Below are 18,485 nucleotides of genomic sequence, written 5' to 3' on the forward strand. Positions count from 1 at the left end.
GGTGGATAATAAATATTTTAAATAAAATAAAAATAAGTAGCCAGGGATCACTGCATGAAAATAGGACAGACTCTTTATGCGGTTCTGTTTTTATGAATATTAAAGGCTAACTCTGACCAAGTGATTAAAGTCAGCGACCAGCTAAATGGCTTTCAGTATGGGGCCCATAGGGGGAAATTCTACAACCAGCGCCTTAACTTAGGCAATGGTAGTCACCCTATCGGCACCTAAGTTATATGAAAAATGCCATTTCACTACACTTTCAAAGCACCTACCGGCACCTAACAAAAGGTTGTCTACTGCCTTTTTGTGGTGTTGGCATTTCAAAGTTGACATTCAAAGCGGTGGGCAATAGAGGATTGTGACTTGCCCAGGGTACAAGGCACAGCACTGGAATTTGATCTCACAACCTCTGGCTGCAGAGGCAGCAGCTCTACTAATGAGCCACACCTTCCCCTCTACCAATGAGCCTACACCACTCTAGGTGTGGCTAACACTGGAAGTGGCATTAGGTGTCTCCAGAAGCATGATAAACGTCAAAGAAAGGTGCTGGAAATGGAGGACTGGAAAACCATGGCCTACATTTCTGGCACTTATCTTTCCCGTAGGCGTAATTCTGAAACCGGCACCAATGAATGGTTGATCTGCCAATATCAGCGCTGGTTACAGAATTAAGCTCTAAACCTCTAAAATTAACAAATAAAATCTAAACATATACACTCTGCAAGAAAGATGTGGAGAATTTAAAATACCACCAAAAGGAATAAATGTTCAGGAGGCAGGCATTCTTTCATATAAGTGGATGAAACGAGGTGGACATGAGCAGTACCTGACTTCAGGAAATCATGGCACAAATATTGAAGATCTCGAAGAGAATGTAGGACGTTGATGGGTAGATTCAATAAGCTATAGTGTCTTTGGGGGACTTGAGCCTATAGATCACTTTCTGGTTATAAGAACAAAGGCCTAGAAATCATCCTGCCACTTTGGTGCAATATATGCCCAGGTGTTCCCGAGTACAGAAAAAGGGCTTAACTGGCACGGACAAGCACATTTTCTAAACTACACACTGGCACCTGGCTCTTTCCACACATACACAAACTTGTCTTGGAGCAGGTACAAATTATGTACCTACTGTCCCTGCAATCATTTCATAATGACAGAGCCAATGGGCTTACATGCTTTTTTAAGAGGATCGTTTTGTGCCAAACTGAAGTCATCCCTAGGGTTACTATATAGCTCCAGAAAAAGGAGGATGGATTGACTAAAAACAATGGAAGTAAAACCTGGATGTCTCAATCCGTCCTCCTTTTTCTGGAGCCGTATGGTAACCCTCATTCCTCTATCCAACAAAGGAACAGTCTGTCCATGGAAAACAGAGAACCACACAGGAAGCCATGGAAGAAAATTTTATTTGTCAGCATCTCTGATTAGATCAAGAAAAAAAAAAGATTGTCCCAATTATTCACCAATATAAATCCTAGTTTTAGGTCCTACAACATGAAAACAGTCTCTCTTGAGTTTTTCTATTATTCCTCAAGACTCAAGTTGAAAAACTGATGTGCAAACTGCAAATGAGACACACTTTCAAGGGAAAATCCCAAATACCTCCATTCTCACTATTCATATTAGAAAGCAATGTATTCACAGACATTCCCTCAGGAACTGCTTTCAAAAAGGTGCATCCAAGTATGTCTCTAGTAGCTTGTCCCCACTAAAAGCTAAAACAGCACTTACAGACCCAGTATTCTTGCTTCACTTGATACTGTATGTCCTTTCACATTTTGTCCCATTCCCACAACATTTCTATCAAGTCTAACTTTCAAATACTTTCCTTCTTCAATTAAAAATTAAAGAAAAAGTAACCTATTTGCGTCTCTTATGCAAAGTGACAAAAGTATCAAAAACCCCTACATCTCACTCTTAGCCCCCACCCCTGCCCTTTACACAGTCAAGAAAATTTTTTTTAAAAAACTTTAATCACTTTCTTTTGAGGATCAGAATATTCATAGCTAACATAGCCCCTGAGTATGTCAAAATTAAAGACAGCATCCTTTGTCTTCCCCAACAAAAATCCATTAAGCTTCACAGTATAACTTGTTTTCCAGGTTTCTAAGAATTAAAGTTACCCCCCCAAAACTGAGAAAAGTCCAATATAGATCAGAAGAAGGAAGTAATAAAAATCAATATCCTGAAGGCCAGTTAAAATGTTCTTTTCTGGAAGGCACCCAAACACCATCTCCCCCTATCCCTAGATGATTCTACAAATACAGCGATCAGGCATCCACAAGTGTCAGCCCTTCATGGAGTGCCCGTTTCCACATGTAGTATGTGGAGCGAGCAGTGTGTGGGAAAAGCATGTTAAACTCTTTGTAGGATGGGAAAGTCTTGGAGGCGAAGCGTTGCTGCAGGAATAGTTTTGCCTGAGCTTTAAATTGTGCCGTGGCAATCACATCCATCACAAACATGCGAGTATCCGGGCTGTGCTCTGGTCTAGTACACCTTGAGATGGTGGCATTATAAGGACTGAGAGACCTCTTTTCAAATTGGCGTCTAGTTTCATCCATTTGGGAAACAGGATTCAACACTCCATCTTCCAGTTTCTTGGAAGAGTCTGGCCAGAGAGGACCTTGTTGTTTAAGAGACTTATCAATTTGTGCATGTGATTGTTTTCTCATAAGATTTTTGGTTCTGTTCCAGAACCAGTAGGTTGTTGCAGAAATTCTTGGATACTGGAGGCGGAATTTACAGAAGGGAAGATGCCATTTCTGAACATGCCTTTTGGCAGCATGGCGCAACATTTTTGTTTGAATGTAGAGAGGAGATGGAAGGTGGAAGATACTGGACAAGTATTTTCCTTTCCTGCTTGGCAAATCCCCTTCTATCTTTAGGTGCCCAGTCACAGTAGACAAGTAAGGCTTCAGCTCAGTTGAAACCTCCTGGTAGATTGAGGCTTCCTGAGGGATCTGGAAGCTGAGATTCTTCTTGATGGCCTTCCTTCGCCAGTTATAGTAGGTAGATCTAGAGATACCAGGAAAGCTGCGTTTGAAGGTGCGGTATGGTAGTAAAGTATTCATGGCAATGCATCTTTCCAGGTATTTCTTGGCACCTTGCATACAAATTCCATTTCGGTCAATGTCTAATGAGAAGATCTCTTTCGGCCTTAAGTCTGTTGGAACTGATTCTTGGCAACAAGTAGTAAATTGTTGCAAAGCCAAGATCCTTGGAGCAGGGTTAGGATGTCCGTTGAAGGCACTCTGTAGCATTTCATGCTTCCAAGCATAATATGTAGAGCGGGAAATTTCAGGGAATAGTTGTCGAAAATGCTGTAGTGGGACAACGTCACCATTTTGGAAGCAGGCCTGCAGAAAATGCTTGGCTTCATACCTAGTGGCTGCCTTCTTGCGGTGCTCCTGAGATTGGCGTTTCCAGCGATAAAAGGTGCTTTTGGTGATGCTGTACTTCTCCCGCAGGTTTGAATAGGTCAGCAGTGGGTCACTGTTCAGCAGTTCCAAAGTCTTCACTGGCTGGACACGGAGCTCCACAGGTGGGCTAGTAGGCTCCAGTTCCTCTAGCCCTACCACTGGGACAAAATATTGTGGTTTGAAGACCAGCCTAGAAAGACGCTGGCCAGACCACATAATGTGGAGGGTGGTAACCTCCACCTCACACTTTCGTGGTCGTATGAGACGATTGAAATATGGCCTGATCTTGAGATTACTCATGGGGTAAATGGAGTAGATATTGGAATGCAAGACTGATGCCAGTGCATACACATGCCACATGTTAGCAAAGGTTCCAGGAAAGCAAGTGGCCTTAATATCAGCATCATATATTGCTTCCAGAATGGAAAAAGGCAAATTCAGCATCTCAGCTGACTCCTCTGTGCAGAGAGAAAAGCGAGCAGCTTGCAGCATGACCTTGGAGTCAATCATGCCCTTTAGGTAATATTGTCTGTGCAAGAGCATCTCCACAGATGTACGTACTTGCAACTCCATGCTCAAACTTGGGTTTCCCCATAGAAGTATACTAGCAGCTTCAAATAAATGATTGCCCTCACCCTTGCAAGTCAGGGGCAGCATATTCCTTGGGGCATCTTCTGGATAGAGATTTTTTGCTGTAAGGTCAACTTCCATCTCTCCCTGAAAGTATCGGGTGCAAACATGAGGAAGGGAAAAAGAAGACAACATTTTCTCAGCTTCCACAGCTGCACTAGTGAGTCTTTCCAAGCCAAAGCATTCAGTGGCCTCCTGCAGCTCCTGTAGTACACACTCAACCAGTTGCTGCCGCAGGATCATCCTGAAAAAGAAAGAGGAAACTAGAAACAGTTGAAAATTCCCTTAAGCTCTGTCCTATTTATTGTCTAGACACCCCATGTCCATTCATTAGTGCCCGGAGACCCAGGTTGCATTCCCTTACCTGAAAATGGGAGAAAAGCCTTCATAAAATCAGCCTAATTCAAGGCTAAAAGCATCAAAGGCTACATCGATTCAACCTCACCCAAATCCCCAGATACTCTTGCCCGCCATATCCCATCGAAACACCTTACCAAGATATTTAGTCTGCTGTTGTAGCCTCAATTCCTCCCCCTTTCACCAAGGGACTTAGCATTTATATAATTTGCATACGCTTTGTGGTGAGCATAAGAATAAGAATTGTCGCTGCTGGGTCAGACCAGTGGTCCATCATACCCAGCAGTCTGCTCACACGTTGGCCCTCAGGTCAAAGACCAGTACCCTATTTGAGTCTAGTCTTACCTTCATATGTTCTGGTTCATCAGGATCTTATTTAACCTTTTCTTGAATCCCTGGAGGCTGCTTTCCCCTATAACAGCCGCTGGAAGAGCATTCCAGATTTCTACCACTCTCTGGGTGAAGAAGAACTTCCTTACGTTTGTACGGAATCTATCCCCTTTTAACTTTAGAGAGTGCCCTCTTGTTCTCTCCACTTCAGAGAGGGTGAGTCTATTCCTTTCAGTATCTTGAATGTTTTGATCATGTCCCCTCTGCCACTCCCGACCCAACCTAGTATTTTCCACCGGATTGACAGAGCTCTGTGCATCCTGCCCAGAGTCCCAAAAAGTAACAAAGATTCATGCTGTTTACCCCAGGGGTAAGCAGTGGCTTTTCACAGATCTACCTTAATAAAGGTTCACTGAATTTGCCTCCAGGAATTTCTCCAAACCTTATTTACATCCAGCTAAAGGAACTGCTTTTCTAGCAGTGAGTTTCAGAATTTAAATCTACATCCCCTACAAATTGTAATTTAAACAATTGATTTGCATATACCTTTTCCACTCCACTCAGGATTTTGTGAAAAGAAACCCAGAAAATGTTGGCAGATAAAGGCCATAAGGCCTATCTAGTCTGTCCATCCAGATCATTTTCTCTTCCTTCCCTAAGAGATACCACATGCCTGTCCTAGGCTTTCTTTAATTCAGATACAGTTCCTCATCTATATTACCTCCACCAGGAGATCGTTTCATGCATCCACCACCCTTTCCATAAAGTGACATACTTCCCCCAAGCCTCTTCTCCAAGCCAACACCTATAATCTTTCCTCTCTCCTAAGCACACTCCCCCCTCCCTACAAATATTCCTCAAAAGCTATCCCTCTCCAGATACCCTCCACATATTCCCCTACCCACTGCCCAACTGTAGAAGTTAGAGAACATAGCCTAGGAGTATTTAAATAAACAATTCCACATTACTCCCAACTGCTCTGCAAACTAAATATGAATAAAAAGCATTCTTTAAATTATCAGAAGTCAAATGTCAGAAGTCTGAAGGCAGAGTTAGAGTATTTAGCACTGAATAAAGAGATAGATACAATAGACATCTCATAGACCTGGTGGAAGGAGGATAAAGCACAGTTACTTACCGTAACAGGTGTTATCCAGGGACAGCAGGCATATATTCTCACATGTGGGTGACGTTATCTACGGAGCCCCGATGCGGACAGCATTTCAAGCAAACTTGATTGAAGATTCAAGCTTGCTGTGCTGCACCACGCATGTGTGCCTCCTGCTCCACTAGAGGGCGCATCCCCTCCACGTGGTCTCCAGTTCACATATCCAGCAAAGAAGCCAACCCCGGGGAGGTGGGCGGGTTGTGAGAATATATGCCTGCTGTCCCTGGATAACACCTGTTACGGTAAGTAACTGTGCTTTATCCCAGTACAAGCAGGCATGATATTCTCACATGTGGGTGACCTCCAAGCTAATAACGAAGGGGTGGAGGGAAGTTGGCAATTTAAGAAAACAGATTATGTAATACCGATTGGCCGAACCAGCCATCGCTTCTGGACAGTGTATCCAGGCAGTAGTGAGAGGTGAAAATATGAACTGAAGACCACGTGGCAGCCTTGCAGATATCCTCAATAGGAGTGGACCTGAGGAAAGCTACCGAAGCTGCCATTGCTTGGACTTTATGCCCCGTAACTCGACCATGCAGCGCGAGACCAGCCTGAGCGTAGCATAAGAACATAAGCAGTGCCTCCGCCAGGTCAGACCATAGGTCCATCCTGCCCAGCAGTCCGCTCCCGCGGCAGCCCAAACAGGTCACGACCTGTCTGAATCACCAGAAGGGGCCCCCTTGCCACCTTGGTTTCTCATTGAAGTCCTATCTTCCCATCGAAGTCCTAACCCTCCGGTCTTGCACATGCATGACCTGGTTGGCTTTCTATACTTATTACCTGGTTAGCTTTCTAAACTTGTGTTACATCCCAGAACCTCTCTCAGTATCCCACAATCCCTTTATCCCTCAGGAATCCGTCCAATCCCTGTTTGAATCCCTGTACCGTACTCCGCCGGTAGCGCATTCCAAGTGTCCACGACCCTTTGGGTGAAGAAAAAATTCCTTGCATTTGTTTTGAACCTATCTCCCTTCAGTTTCTCCGAATGCCCCCTCGTACCTGTTGTCCCCCCTCAGTCCAAGCAGCCAACCAGTTGGACAAGGTGCGCTTGGAAACTGGGCGTCCCAACCTATTAGGGTCAAAGGACAAAAACAATTGTGGAACTGTCCGATGAAACTGAGTGCGTTGAAGGTAAAAAGCCAACGCCCTCTTGCAGTCAAGAGTGTGGAGCGCCACCTTTCCAGGATGAGAGTGGGGCTTGGGAAAGAACATAGGCAGAACAATGGACTGGTTGAGATGAAAATCAGATATCACCTTAGGCAAAAACTTAGGGTGAGTGCGGAGGACCACCTTGTCATGGTGGAATACCATGAAAGGCGGGTCCGCCACAAGGCCTGCAACTCGCTAACCCTCCGAGCAGAAGTGAGAGCGAGTAGGAAGATCACTTTCCAAGTGAGGAACTTAAGATGACATTTATCCATAGGCTCAAATGGAGGTTTCATCAGTTGAGCTAGAACCACATTAAGATCCCAAACCACCGGAGGCGGTTTGAGGGGAGGATGAACATTCAAAAGCCCCTTCATGAAACGGGAAACCAAGGGATGGAGTGAAAGAGCCTTCCCTTCCAGGGGTTGATGAAAGGCAGCAATGGCGCTGAGATGGACTCGAATGGAGTCTTCAGGCCAGAGTGAGATAAATGGAGCAAATACTCCAGAACCAAAGACACAGGGACCGACACCGGGTCCTGGCGGTGAGAGGAGCACCAGGACGAGAATCTAGTCCACTTCTGAGAATAGCAGAGTCTAGTCGAGACTTTCCGAGAAGCCTCCAACACTTCCCTGACCGACTGAGATACAGGGAAGGAAGTCAAGGGGAAAGAAACCAAGCAGTCAGATGAAGAGACTGAAGATTGGGATGTAACAGTGAACCCCGACTCTGAGATAGCAGAGAGGGAAAGACAGGCAGAAGCAGAGGTTCCCTGACACTGAGTTGAAGTAGTAGGGAAAACCAAGGCTGGCGGGGCCATCGAGGAGCAATCAAGATCAGAGTGGCCCTCAGAGATTTTAGATGGACCAGCGTCCTCAGAATCAGAGGAAACGGCGGGAACGCATAGAGGAACTTTCCCTCCCAATCTAGGAGGAAGGCATCGGCCTCGAGACGGTCCAGGGAGTATATCCTTGAACAGAAGAGAGGCAGTTTTTGATTGTCGGGGGAGGCGAACAGATCTATCTGGGGAGTCCCCAACGTGTCGAACACCTGTCGCAGCACCTGAGAATGCAGGGACCACTCGTGTGGCTGGAGGAGGCGACTGAGCCTGTCCGCCAGGCAGTTTTGTTCCCCTTGGATGTAAACCGCTCAAAGGGAGATGTTTTGGAAGACCGCCCACTCCCAGAGTCGTAAGGCCTCCTGGCAGAGGGGCCAAGACCCCGTCCCTCCTTGCTTGTTTACGTAGTACATCGCCACCTGGTTGTCTGTGCGGACGAGAACCACCCGGTCGTGAAGCAGATGCTGAAAGGCCACCGCGGCGAGGTAAATGGCCCGAAGCTCCAGCACGTTGATGTGGCAGCGACGGTCCTCTGTGGTCCACAGACCTTGAGTGTGTAGACCGTCTACATGAGCCCCCCAAGCGTACTCTGACAAGTCCGTGGTTAGGACCTTGTGGTGTGGAGGGGCGAGAAAGAGCAAACCCTTGGAAAGATTCGAAGAGTCGGTTCAACGGAGCGATCTTTATAAGGAAGGAGTCACTGTCACATGGCGGTTGATCGGGTCCTGATCCTGACGCCATTGTGATGCCAAAGTCCACTGTGGTAACCGCAGGTGAAGGCGAGCAAGCGGGGTAACGTGGACTGTGGAGGCCATATGGCCGAGGAGCGTCATCATCTGTCGTGCCGAGACCGAGGTCGATCTCGATACTTGTCGGCTCAGATTTACCAACGCCTCCCACCGCTGAGGGGGGAGGAAGGAACGAAGACGGACCGTGTCCAGCACGGCCCCGATGAATTGTAAGGACTGAGAGGGGCACAGCTGGGATTTTGGAAAGTTTATCTCGAACCCCAGACACTGAAGCAAAGTAATAGTCTGTCGGGTCGCTGAGATAACCCCCTCCCTGGTCGGGGCTTTGATCAGCCAATCGTCCAGGTATGGGAATACTTGCAGACCCTGGGAGCGCAAGGCAGCCGCGACCACTACGAGGCACTTCATGAAGACTCGGGGGGACGAGGACAGGCCGAAGGGGAGGACCCGGTATTGTAGGTGGAGGTCCCCCACCTGAAAGCGGAGGAATCTGCGACAAGCAGGGTGCACCGGAACATGGGTGTAGGCCTCCTTCAGATCGAGGGAGCAGAGCCAATCGCCCTCGTCGATCAGGGGGTAAAGAATCGGAAGGGAAAGCATCCGAAACTTTTCCCTCGTCAGAAATTTGTTCGGATGCCTCAAGTCCAGGATCGGGCGCAGGTCTCCCGTCTTCTTCAGTTTATAAGTCCAAGTCAAGGGCACGTCCCATGTCCTGGACGAACCTCGTGAAGGAAGGTCGGTGGGATCCCGTGGCCCCTTGCGGGGACGGTGACCGAGACCTCCGTTTTGCCGAGAAGGAAGGGGAAGCCTCCCTCGAATAGCGAGGTTCTCACTCGGACCCTCGATCCGACGCCGGGGACGCGCTATGGAAACGCTACCAGGTCGAGGACCTGTGTCGCCTCGAGGAGCCCCTCGGGGACGCCGCCGGGGTACGGGGTACCGACCGATGTCGGGTTGGGGACCCCTCCCCGGACTCCCTCGGCGAAAGCCTGGAGCCTCGGACCGGAGCCCCGGTCCGAGGGGGAGTCAGTAGGAGCTGTGGGTTAGTGAGAGACAGCTCGGTAACCCGTAGCGGTCCCCCCGATCGGGTCGAGGGGGAGTGGCCTCGAACCAGAGGCGAACTCCGGGCCTTTTTAGAGAGGGGCTTCGATTTTCGTTTCGCCCCGCGGTGCTCCGCCGGGGACGCGCGCCTCGAGTGCCTCGGAGAGGAATCCGAGGAAGAAGAGAGGCGGCGAAAACGGCGTGCTTTGCCTCGAGGGGTCTCAACGCGTTGCTCAGGCTGGTCCGGTGCATGCGAGGTCGAGGTCGGTTGAAGGTGAGCCATGGCAGCGGAGAGCTCCGTTGTGATCATTACTCGGAGCAGCTCCTGGAATACCGGCACGGACAGCATCGACAGCATGTCCGAGGCCGCGGTGCACTCCACCGAGGGCGATCTCGATTCAGAGCATTCCCGAGTGGTGGAGGCACGTCCCGAGGTCTTCAGGGGTTTCGCCGGGGCCGTGGGCAAGGAACTCCCCCCTTGTCCGGCCATTGTCCCAGAGGTTGGCTTCTTTGGAGGTATGGAACCTGAGGAAGGAAGAGGGGACTTACCCGGAGCCGAAGACTTCTGAGAGCTCGGGGTCTTCGAGGTCGAGTCCCGAGGCGGGGCCGAGGTACCCGAGGCCGAGATTGAGGCCGAAGCCGGGGCCAATCTCGAGGCTGAGGTCGAGGGTTGATTCGGCAGCAAATAGGTCCGCCATGCGGGCCCGTCGGCGGCGGAGCGCCCGGTGTTGGAAGGTTGCGCACCGGGAGCAAGTTTCTGTTGGATGATCGGCCCCCAGGCAGAGGATGCACCAGCGATGCGGGTCTGTGAGTGATAGAAGACGCTCGCACCCGGTGCACTTTTTAAAGCCCGAAACGGGCCGGGACATAGGAAGTCCAGGTGACCGCGGCCGCGATGACCCGGGAGCCCCCGGATCGCGAGAAAAAACCGCGAAGAGCAGGAAGAAGAAAAATTTTTTTATACGCACAGTGACTTTTAACGAGGAAAAAACAACAAATCGCGGTGCAAAGAAGGCACTGGGGCAGCGCTAAGAAAAACGTGTCTTCTTAGCACAGCGGAAAAAAACAAACTGGAGACCACGAGGAGGGGATGCGCCCTCTAGTGGAGCAGGAGGCACACATGCGTGGTGCAGCACAGCAAGCTTGAATCTTCAATCAAGTTTGCTTGAAATGCTGTCCGCATCGGGGCTCCGTAGATGACGTCACCCACATGTGAGAATATCATGCCTGCTTGTCCTGGGATAAACAAGTTATTCATCTATGAATCTTTTAGATGTGCTCCCCGTTCTGGTCAGCGAAGGCATTTGAAAAAGTACCTCATGAATAACAATTGAGGAAATTAGAAAGTCCTGGGGTAAGAAGTAATGTCCTATTATGGATTAAGAACTGGCTAAAAGATAGAAACAAAGTGTAGGATTAAATGGTTAGTATTTGCAATGGAGGAGGATAGATAGTGGGGTTCCCCAGGAGTCTGTGCTGGGACTGCTGCTTTGTAACATATTTATCAATGATCTAGAGATGGGAATAACTAGTGAGGTAATTAAATTTGCTGATGACAGTTATTAATTGGTGTGTTTTGGGGTTTTTTTTTAACCAATTTATTTATTGAAAATTTTGAACATACAAATATAAACCAGTACAAACCAAACAGTTACATGACTCTTTGTAATTGCAAGAGGACCTTGGGAGACTAGGCAGCCAAATGTCAGATGAAGTTTAATGTAAGCCAGTACAAAGTAATTCATGTGAAAAGAGGAACACAAAGTATAGCTATGTGATAATAAATGTGACTACTGGGCAGACTGGATGGGCCAAGCAGGTCTTTAATCTGTTGTCATTTACCAATGTAGAGACTCAAAGGTATCTACTCCCTCAAGGAACTGCAGAGACCTCTAGTGGCTCTCAGGATAATACTACTTGACCTTTTTCATATGCTAACAGTTCTGAAACTAGAGGATAGCTTACATTACATTACATTACATTAGTGATTTCTATTCCATTTGTGCCTTGCGGTTCTAAGCGGATTACATTAGAAGATGGCTGGTCATTTCCAGGCGATGACAATAGAATTCTTTACATTACTTTACAAACTTTGCATACCTAACTTTACATAACTTATCGTACATAACTTTACCAAACTTTACGTGGAAATTACTTTGCATTATCTTTATAGTACTTGCATAACTTGCATTAACTTTACATAACTTATCATACATAACTTTACAAAAATTTACGTGGAATTTCTTTGCATTACTTTACATTATCTTTCCAGTACTTGCATAACTTACATTATATTATTTTACATAGCATAACTTATATTACAGACAAGCAAGAATCTGTTTTAAGTTGTTATATTTGAACGTTTTGAGATATTTGGAGGAAACAGTGTTTCCAGATATGAATTGACTTATCGTCCATTGCGACTAGATTAGATGTTGCCTGTGGAGAGGAATTGCAGGAGGTTGCGAGGGGTGAGAGGATGATGGTAGATTATATTGTTGGGATGTGTTTTTTGAATAGAATGGTTTTGATATCTTTTCGAAACGCTTTATAGTCAGAGGTTGTGATCAGCAACTTGGATATGGTGGGGTCGATTTTTGCGGCCTGGGTAGCAAGTAGGTTGTCATATAGTTTTTTGCGTCTTGTGCCTTTGAGTGGGGGGTAAGTGAATGGGATCTGGGTTCTCCTTACTCTGGATGAGAGGTTTCGGTTTAGGCGACTGTTTAAGTAGAGAGGTGCTGTTCCGTTTAATGCTTTGAATAATAGACAGTATAGTCTATTGGCAAGGGAGATCCTGCCAATCCAACCTGATCAGCTTCTTTCACTGGGTAACGGGTAAGCTGGATATTGGGGAGTCCCTGGACATCATGTACCTGGACTTTAGCAAAGCATTCGATAGCGTACCACACCGCAGGTTACTGAGCAAGATGAGTTCTATAGGATTAGGTAACACATTGATGAAATGGGTTGGGAGCTGGCTTGGAGGTAGGCTCCAAAGGGTGGTGGTGAACGGCACCCCCTCCGAAATGACGGAGGTGATTAGTGGAGTACCACAGGGCTCAGTCTTGGGCCCAATCCTATTCAACATCTTTATAAGAGACTTGGCAGAAGGGCTTCGAGGTAAAATAACATTATTCGCCGATGACGCCAAACTGAGTAATGTAGTGGGCAAATGCACAACAGACGAAGATTCAGTGCCCGACAACATGATGCACGACCTACTCCTACTGGAGCGATGGTCTAGGACATGGCAACTCAACTTCAATGCCAAAAAATGCAAAGTTATGCACCTAGGCAGCCAGAATCCATGCAAGTCTTATACCCTTAATGGCGAGATCCTAGCAAAAACGGTAGCAGAACGAGACTTGGGGGTAATCGTCAGAGAGGACATGAAGTCTGCCAATCAAGTGGAGCAGGCTTCGTCCAAGGCAAGACAAATCATGGGCTGCATACGAAGGGGTTTCGTCAGTCGTAAGGCGGAAGTCATTATGCCATTGTATAGATCCATGGTGAGGCCCCACCTGGAATACTGTGTGCAATTCTGGAGGCCGCATTATCGCAAGGATGTGCTGAGACTGGAGTCGGTGCAAAGAATGGCCACCCGGATGGTCTCGGGACTCAAGGATCTACCATACGAAAAACGGCTTGACAAATTACAGCTATACTCGCTCGAGGAGCGCAGAGAGAGGGGGGACATGATCGAGACGTTCAAGTATCTTACGGGCCGCATCGAGGCGGAGGAAGATATCTTCTTTTTCAAGGGTCCCACGACAACAAGAGGGCATCTGTTGAAAATCAGGGGCGGGAAACTACGAGGTGACACCAGGAAATTCTTTTTCACTGAAAGAGTGGTTGATCGCTGGAATAGTCTTCCACTACAGGTGATTGAGGCCAGCAGCGTGCCTGATTTTAAGGCCAAATGGGATCGGCACATGGGATCTATTCACAGGGCAAAGGTAGGGGAGGGACATTAAGGTGGGCAGACTAGATGGGCCGTGGGCCCTTATCTGCCGTCTGTTTCTATGTTTAGTTTGAATTGGGTCCTTGCTCGTATCGGTAGCCAGTGCGAGTCGAGATAGGCATTAGTGATGTGATCATATTTTCCTAGCGAATAGATGAGTCTAAGAGCTGTGTTCTGTACTGTCTGTAATTGTTTGATCATGTAAGTGGGGCATGGTAGATAAAGGCTATTGCAGTAGTCTACAAGTCCTAGCACAAGTGATTGGACTATGACCTGTAATGTACTTTGTCAAAGAATTTTCTTATTTTCCGCAGGTTGCGCATGGTGTAGAAAGCTTTTTGGATAGTTTTGTTGATATGAATCTGCATTGTGCAGCTCCTGTCTATCGTTACTCCCAGAATTTTGAGCGCAGGCTGTATTGGGTATTTGATTGTATTTGCCACCAATTCAGTTAGGGTTGGTTCTTTGTCTTTTTCTAGCAGAAGGAATTTGGTTTTATCCGTGTTCAATTTCAGTTTGTGGTTCGTCATCCATGTTTCTACCGTTTCCAATGTTGTTTTCAGTCATCCTGATGAATTGGGGTCTTGAATATTGAAGGGGAAAAGGATTGTTATGTCGTCTGCGTAGCTGAATGATACTATATTTAGGATGTCTAGGGTGGTGCCGAGTGAGGATACGAAGAGGTTGAAAAGTATGGGAGATAATGGAGATCCTTGCGGTACTCCGCAGGGGTTTGACCAAGGGTCCAATATAAGTTCTTTTGTTTTTACTTTATATGTTCTAGTTTTAAGGAAGCCTTGAAACCAGTTGAGTACCATACCTGAGATCCCTATGGCGTCTAGTATCTGGAGTAGTATGGAGTGATCAACTAGGTCGAATGCTGCTGAGAGATCTAGTTGGATGATTAGTATCCTGTTTCCTTTACTGAGGTGTTGTCGGGCTATATCCATTAGAGATACAAGCAGTGTCTCTGTGCTGTGGTTTTTTCTGAATCCTGATTGTGATGAATGTAGTATGTTGTGGTCTTCTAGGTAGTTGGAGAGGTATTGTGCTACAAGACCTTCTAGTAGTTTGACATATAATGGGATTGAAGCGATGGGTCTGTAGTTGGCTGGATTATTGTTTGGGGCTTTGAGGTCTTTTGGTATGGGGGTGATAATCTCACCTAGTTCTGATGGGAACTGACCGTCTGTGAACGTGGATTGTAACCAGTTCATGAGGTTGGCTTTGAACTTGATGGATGCGGTTGTTAGCAGGTACGATGGGCAGTTGTTCAGGTCACATGATGTTTTACTGTATTTGTTGTAGAGTTTTACTGTATTTGTTGTAGCTCTGTTGCTAATGTTTTACAGTGAAATGAGACACCTCTTGGAGAGAAACTGGAACGGCATAATAGCTAAAGGGTGTTTCCTTTATCTTTGGCTCTTACTTTAAACCTGTAAACCGTGCCGAGCTCCATTTCTATGGAGAGGATGCAGTATATAAAACTTAAGGTTTAGTTTAGTCTGGTTTAGTTTACTTTCATGGCCATTGCACAATTACACTAGGAGAAGAGGGTCTTTGTCTAGCCAGAACAAGTGGAGAGTAGTAACAGCGCCTATAAAACTGCTGCACATGATACAGAAGATAACTGGAGCAGGGAACCATCCTACCACTATATTCTTCCACGGTAGGGTTGCCAGATTACCTCTTTAAAAAAAAAAGAAAAAAGAGAGGCCACCTGGCCTGGTTCTGCCACCCACCTTGTTTTGCCCCCAGCCCTGCCTCCAGGCAAACCTCCCTGAGCATGGGGCCTCATTTGGAGGGCCTCTGCGTATGCACGGACAGTAACATGATATCACGCATATGTGACTTCATCACATCAACATCCATGCATGCTCAGAGGCTCTCCAGACGTGACCCCCCAAACTCAGGGACTTCCAAAACCTGGTCAAACTGCCATGTTTTGGAAATCCCTCCGAGTACCCAGATAGTACTCTAAAAAGAGGACGTCTGGGTTTTCCTGGACATCTGGTAACCCTATTCCAAGGAGAAAAGGAAATATACTGGAAGAACAAGCTTTGAGGAACAGGAAGAGATCATAGGAGAATCCCTGAAAAACTACCCCTAACTAGAGTTTCATCTGGAGAAGTTCCTACCTAATACGATTTTTCTGTTCAGTCTCAAAGGGTCCTGAAGAAAATGAAAGGAGACTTACAGAGTGCTTCTGTCCAGTGAGAGAGACCCCCAGACAGAGTAAAGGGGTAAAAGGACTTTGGCCAGAATGCACTAAACTCTCTGATCATCTAACAAATCATCGCTAAACCAGTTGAACTGGTTTAGTGATGACCTAATTTTGCAACCTGATGTACAGAATGGCTCACCGCATGCTTTTCTGTGCGTTCCTAAACTCTCTGACTCTGCCATGCAAATGACCTCATTAGTATCAACATTAAGTCATTAATAGGGCGATGGTCAGACCACACTTGGAATACTGCATCCAACATTGGTCTCCATACCTAAAGATGGATATAAAAATGCTTGAGAGGGTACAGAGACGAGCAACAAAGCTAATAAAGTGCATGGAGAACTTGGAATACGAGGAACGACTTAAGAGACTGGGATTGTTCTCCCTTGAGAAGAGGAGACTGCGAGGGGATATGATCGAGACTTTCAAAATACTGAAAGGAATCGACAAAATAGAGCAGGAAAAACATTATTTACAATGTCCAATGTGACACAGACAAGAGGTCATGGACTGAAACTAAGGGGGGACAAGTTCAGAACAAATATTAGGAAGTTCTGCGTCACGCAACGAGTGGTGGACACCTGGAATGCTCTCCCTGAAGAGGTAATTGCGGAATCCACCATTCTAGGATTTAAGGATAAGTTAGATGTACATCTCCTTATGAGAGGCATAAAGTGACATGGGTAAGGGGAATCCATCGTTCTAGGATTTAAGGATAAGTTAGATGTACATCTCCTTATGAGAGGCATAAAGTGACATGGGTAAGGGGAATCTCCTTATGAGAAGCTCAGAGTGATATGGGGACTAAAACTATGCCAGGCCCTTCTCTCTCCATGAGGGTGTGAAGGGCGGAAGGAATGGGACTTGTATACTAGTTACACATTCAAAGTGGTTTTCATATATACAGGTACTTATTTTGTACTCAGGACAGTAGAGGATTAAGTGACTTGACCAGGGTCACATGGAGCAGGCTAGGACATTGTCAGTATGCAGCATGTTTCTTTTGTGAGTTGAAACTACCATGCTGGATTAGGGTTGCATGAGCCCTTCATGTTCATTGCGATACCATCAAGATTTTAACAGTGAAAAAGTATAAATAGCATTACTTCTCGGTGTGTTGCTGAAGCTCCCAGCCTCTAGAACGAAGGGGCATAGGATGAAGGTAAAAGAGGAAAAAGACTAAGAACCTCTGAAAATACTTTTTCATGGAAAGGGTAGTGAATGGTCTCCCGGTGGAGATGATGGAGCAAAAAAAAGTATCTGAATTTAAAAAAAAGGCTTGGGATAATTACATTGGATCTCCGGTTCAGCAGGAACTTGTCTAACTTTGTCTTGAATCCCTGGAGGGTGTTCTCTCCTGCCTTCTCTCCCCTGCTGTTTCCTCTCCTGGCTTGTTCACTCTACCCTATCCAAACCATCACATCATTTGAGGAATACAGACCGTAAAAATCTTTATCCCAGGACAAGCAGGCAGCATTTTCTCATGTATGGGTGACCAACAAAGCCCCGTTACGGACCACTTTAAAAGTGCATCACTACTTTTAAGACTTCAGAAAGTTTGCGATAGCCTGAACTGCACATGCGCGAGTGTCTTCCTGCCCGACGTAGGGCATGCGGTCCCTCAGTTTTCTAGTTTTTGTGGAGCTAGTAAGACGCGCTTCAGCTTCTGTTGAAGTTTCTTTTCTTCCCGCTCTCATGGATTGTTAATTTTTTTGTCATAATTTTTTCTTTTTATATAGTACTTTCTTTTCTTTTTAAAGACAGTCTATTTTATTTTATTTCTTCGTCACGGGCTTTGGCCCACCAGGGCCTTATGGACTCTTTTCGCCATAGAGTTCAATTTGTCAATGGCTGTCTTCCCGTCCATGTTCCGCCCGTCGACAGGTTTCAAATGCTGCGGTCGCTGGGCTCGGGCCATTTCTTTAACTGACCCTCACCACTGGTGCTTGCAGTATCTGGGACCCGAGCACCGTGCCGACTCTTGCTCCCACTGCTCGTCCCTTCAGAAGCGCACCCTTAAAAACTGGTTACTTCCGCACAGGCTACTGTTCGGCGCCCCAATGGACACGGAGCCCAGTTCATCTCTGACACTGTCCACGCCGCCCAAGACGACACTGAGGGTGGATCCCCCAACGTTGACTCCGGTGTCACAACTTACAGTGGGTAAGCCGGCTAAGAAGCCTTCCCCTACCCCCTCTGGGCCTCAGGTCAAAGCAGCAGTGAGCCAAGTCCTGCCGACCTCAAGGAAACCCAAAAAAACAATCTGCTCCGATTTCGGTGAGTGCCTCGACATCGGCCTCCTCATCACCGGAGCATAGAGCTGCACCAACGGTACCGGCAAAGAAGCTAGTGGTACCAGTGCATACTTTGAAGCAACAGATTCAGGAGTTGTTTAGGGAAGAATTACGGGACCAGCTACAAATGCTGCTACCAACATCAACTCCACCGGAGCCTTCAACACCGGTTGCGCCGGCCGTGAAGTCTTTATCGGTGCCACAACTTCATGTCCAGGAACCGACACCTCCCAGTCGCCAGCACCAGTCTTTTTCAACTCAGACATTACCTGACTCAACACCGGTGAGGTCTGGAAAAGTATTGCAGAAGTTGAAA

At 46.8% G+C, this 18,485-nt stretch overlaps 1 protein-coding gene across 5 annotated transcripts in view; it reads right to left on the minus strand.

Annotated features, from left to right (window-relative positions):
* Positions 1–1,394: 1,394 nt before the first annotated feature.
* Positions 1,395–18,485, minus strand: part of VRTN (vertebrae development associated) — a 37,832-nt gene continuing 20,741 nt past the window's right edge. For all 5 annotated transcript variants that reach the window (XM_033950949.1, XM_033950951.1, XM_033950953.1 and 2 more), the window contains exon 2: positions 1,395–4,299. In XM_033950949.1, the coding sequence (XP_033806840.1) occupies positions 2,277–4,299 (2,023 nt within the window). In that variant the 3' untranslated portion in view covers positions 1,395–2,276. The remainder of the gene's footprint in view (positions 4,300–18,485) is intronic.

The sequence above is a fragment of the Geotrypetes seraphini genome, chromosome 7 (genome assembly GCF_902459505.1).
Source record: "Geotrypetes seraphini chromosome 7, aGeoSer1.1, whole genome shotgun sequence".
Classification (NCBI taxonomy): domain Eukaryota; kingdom Metazoa; phylum Chordata; class Amphibia; order Gymnophiona; family Dermophiidae; genus Geotrypetes; species Geotrypetes seraphini.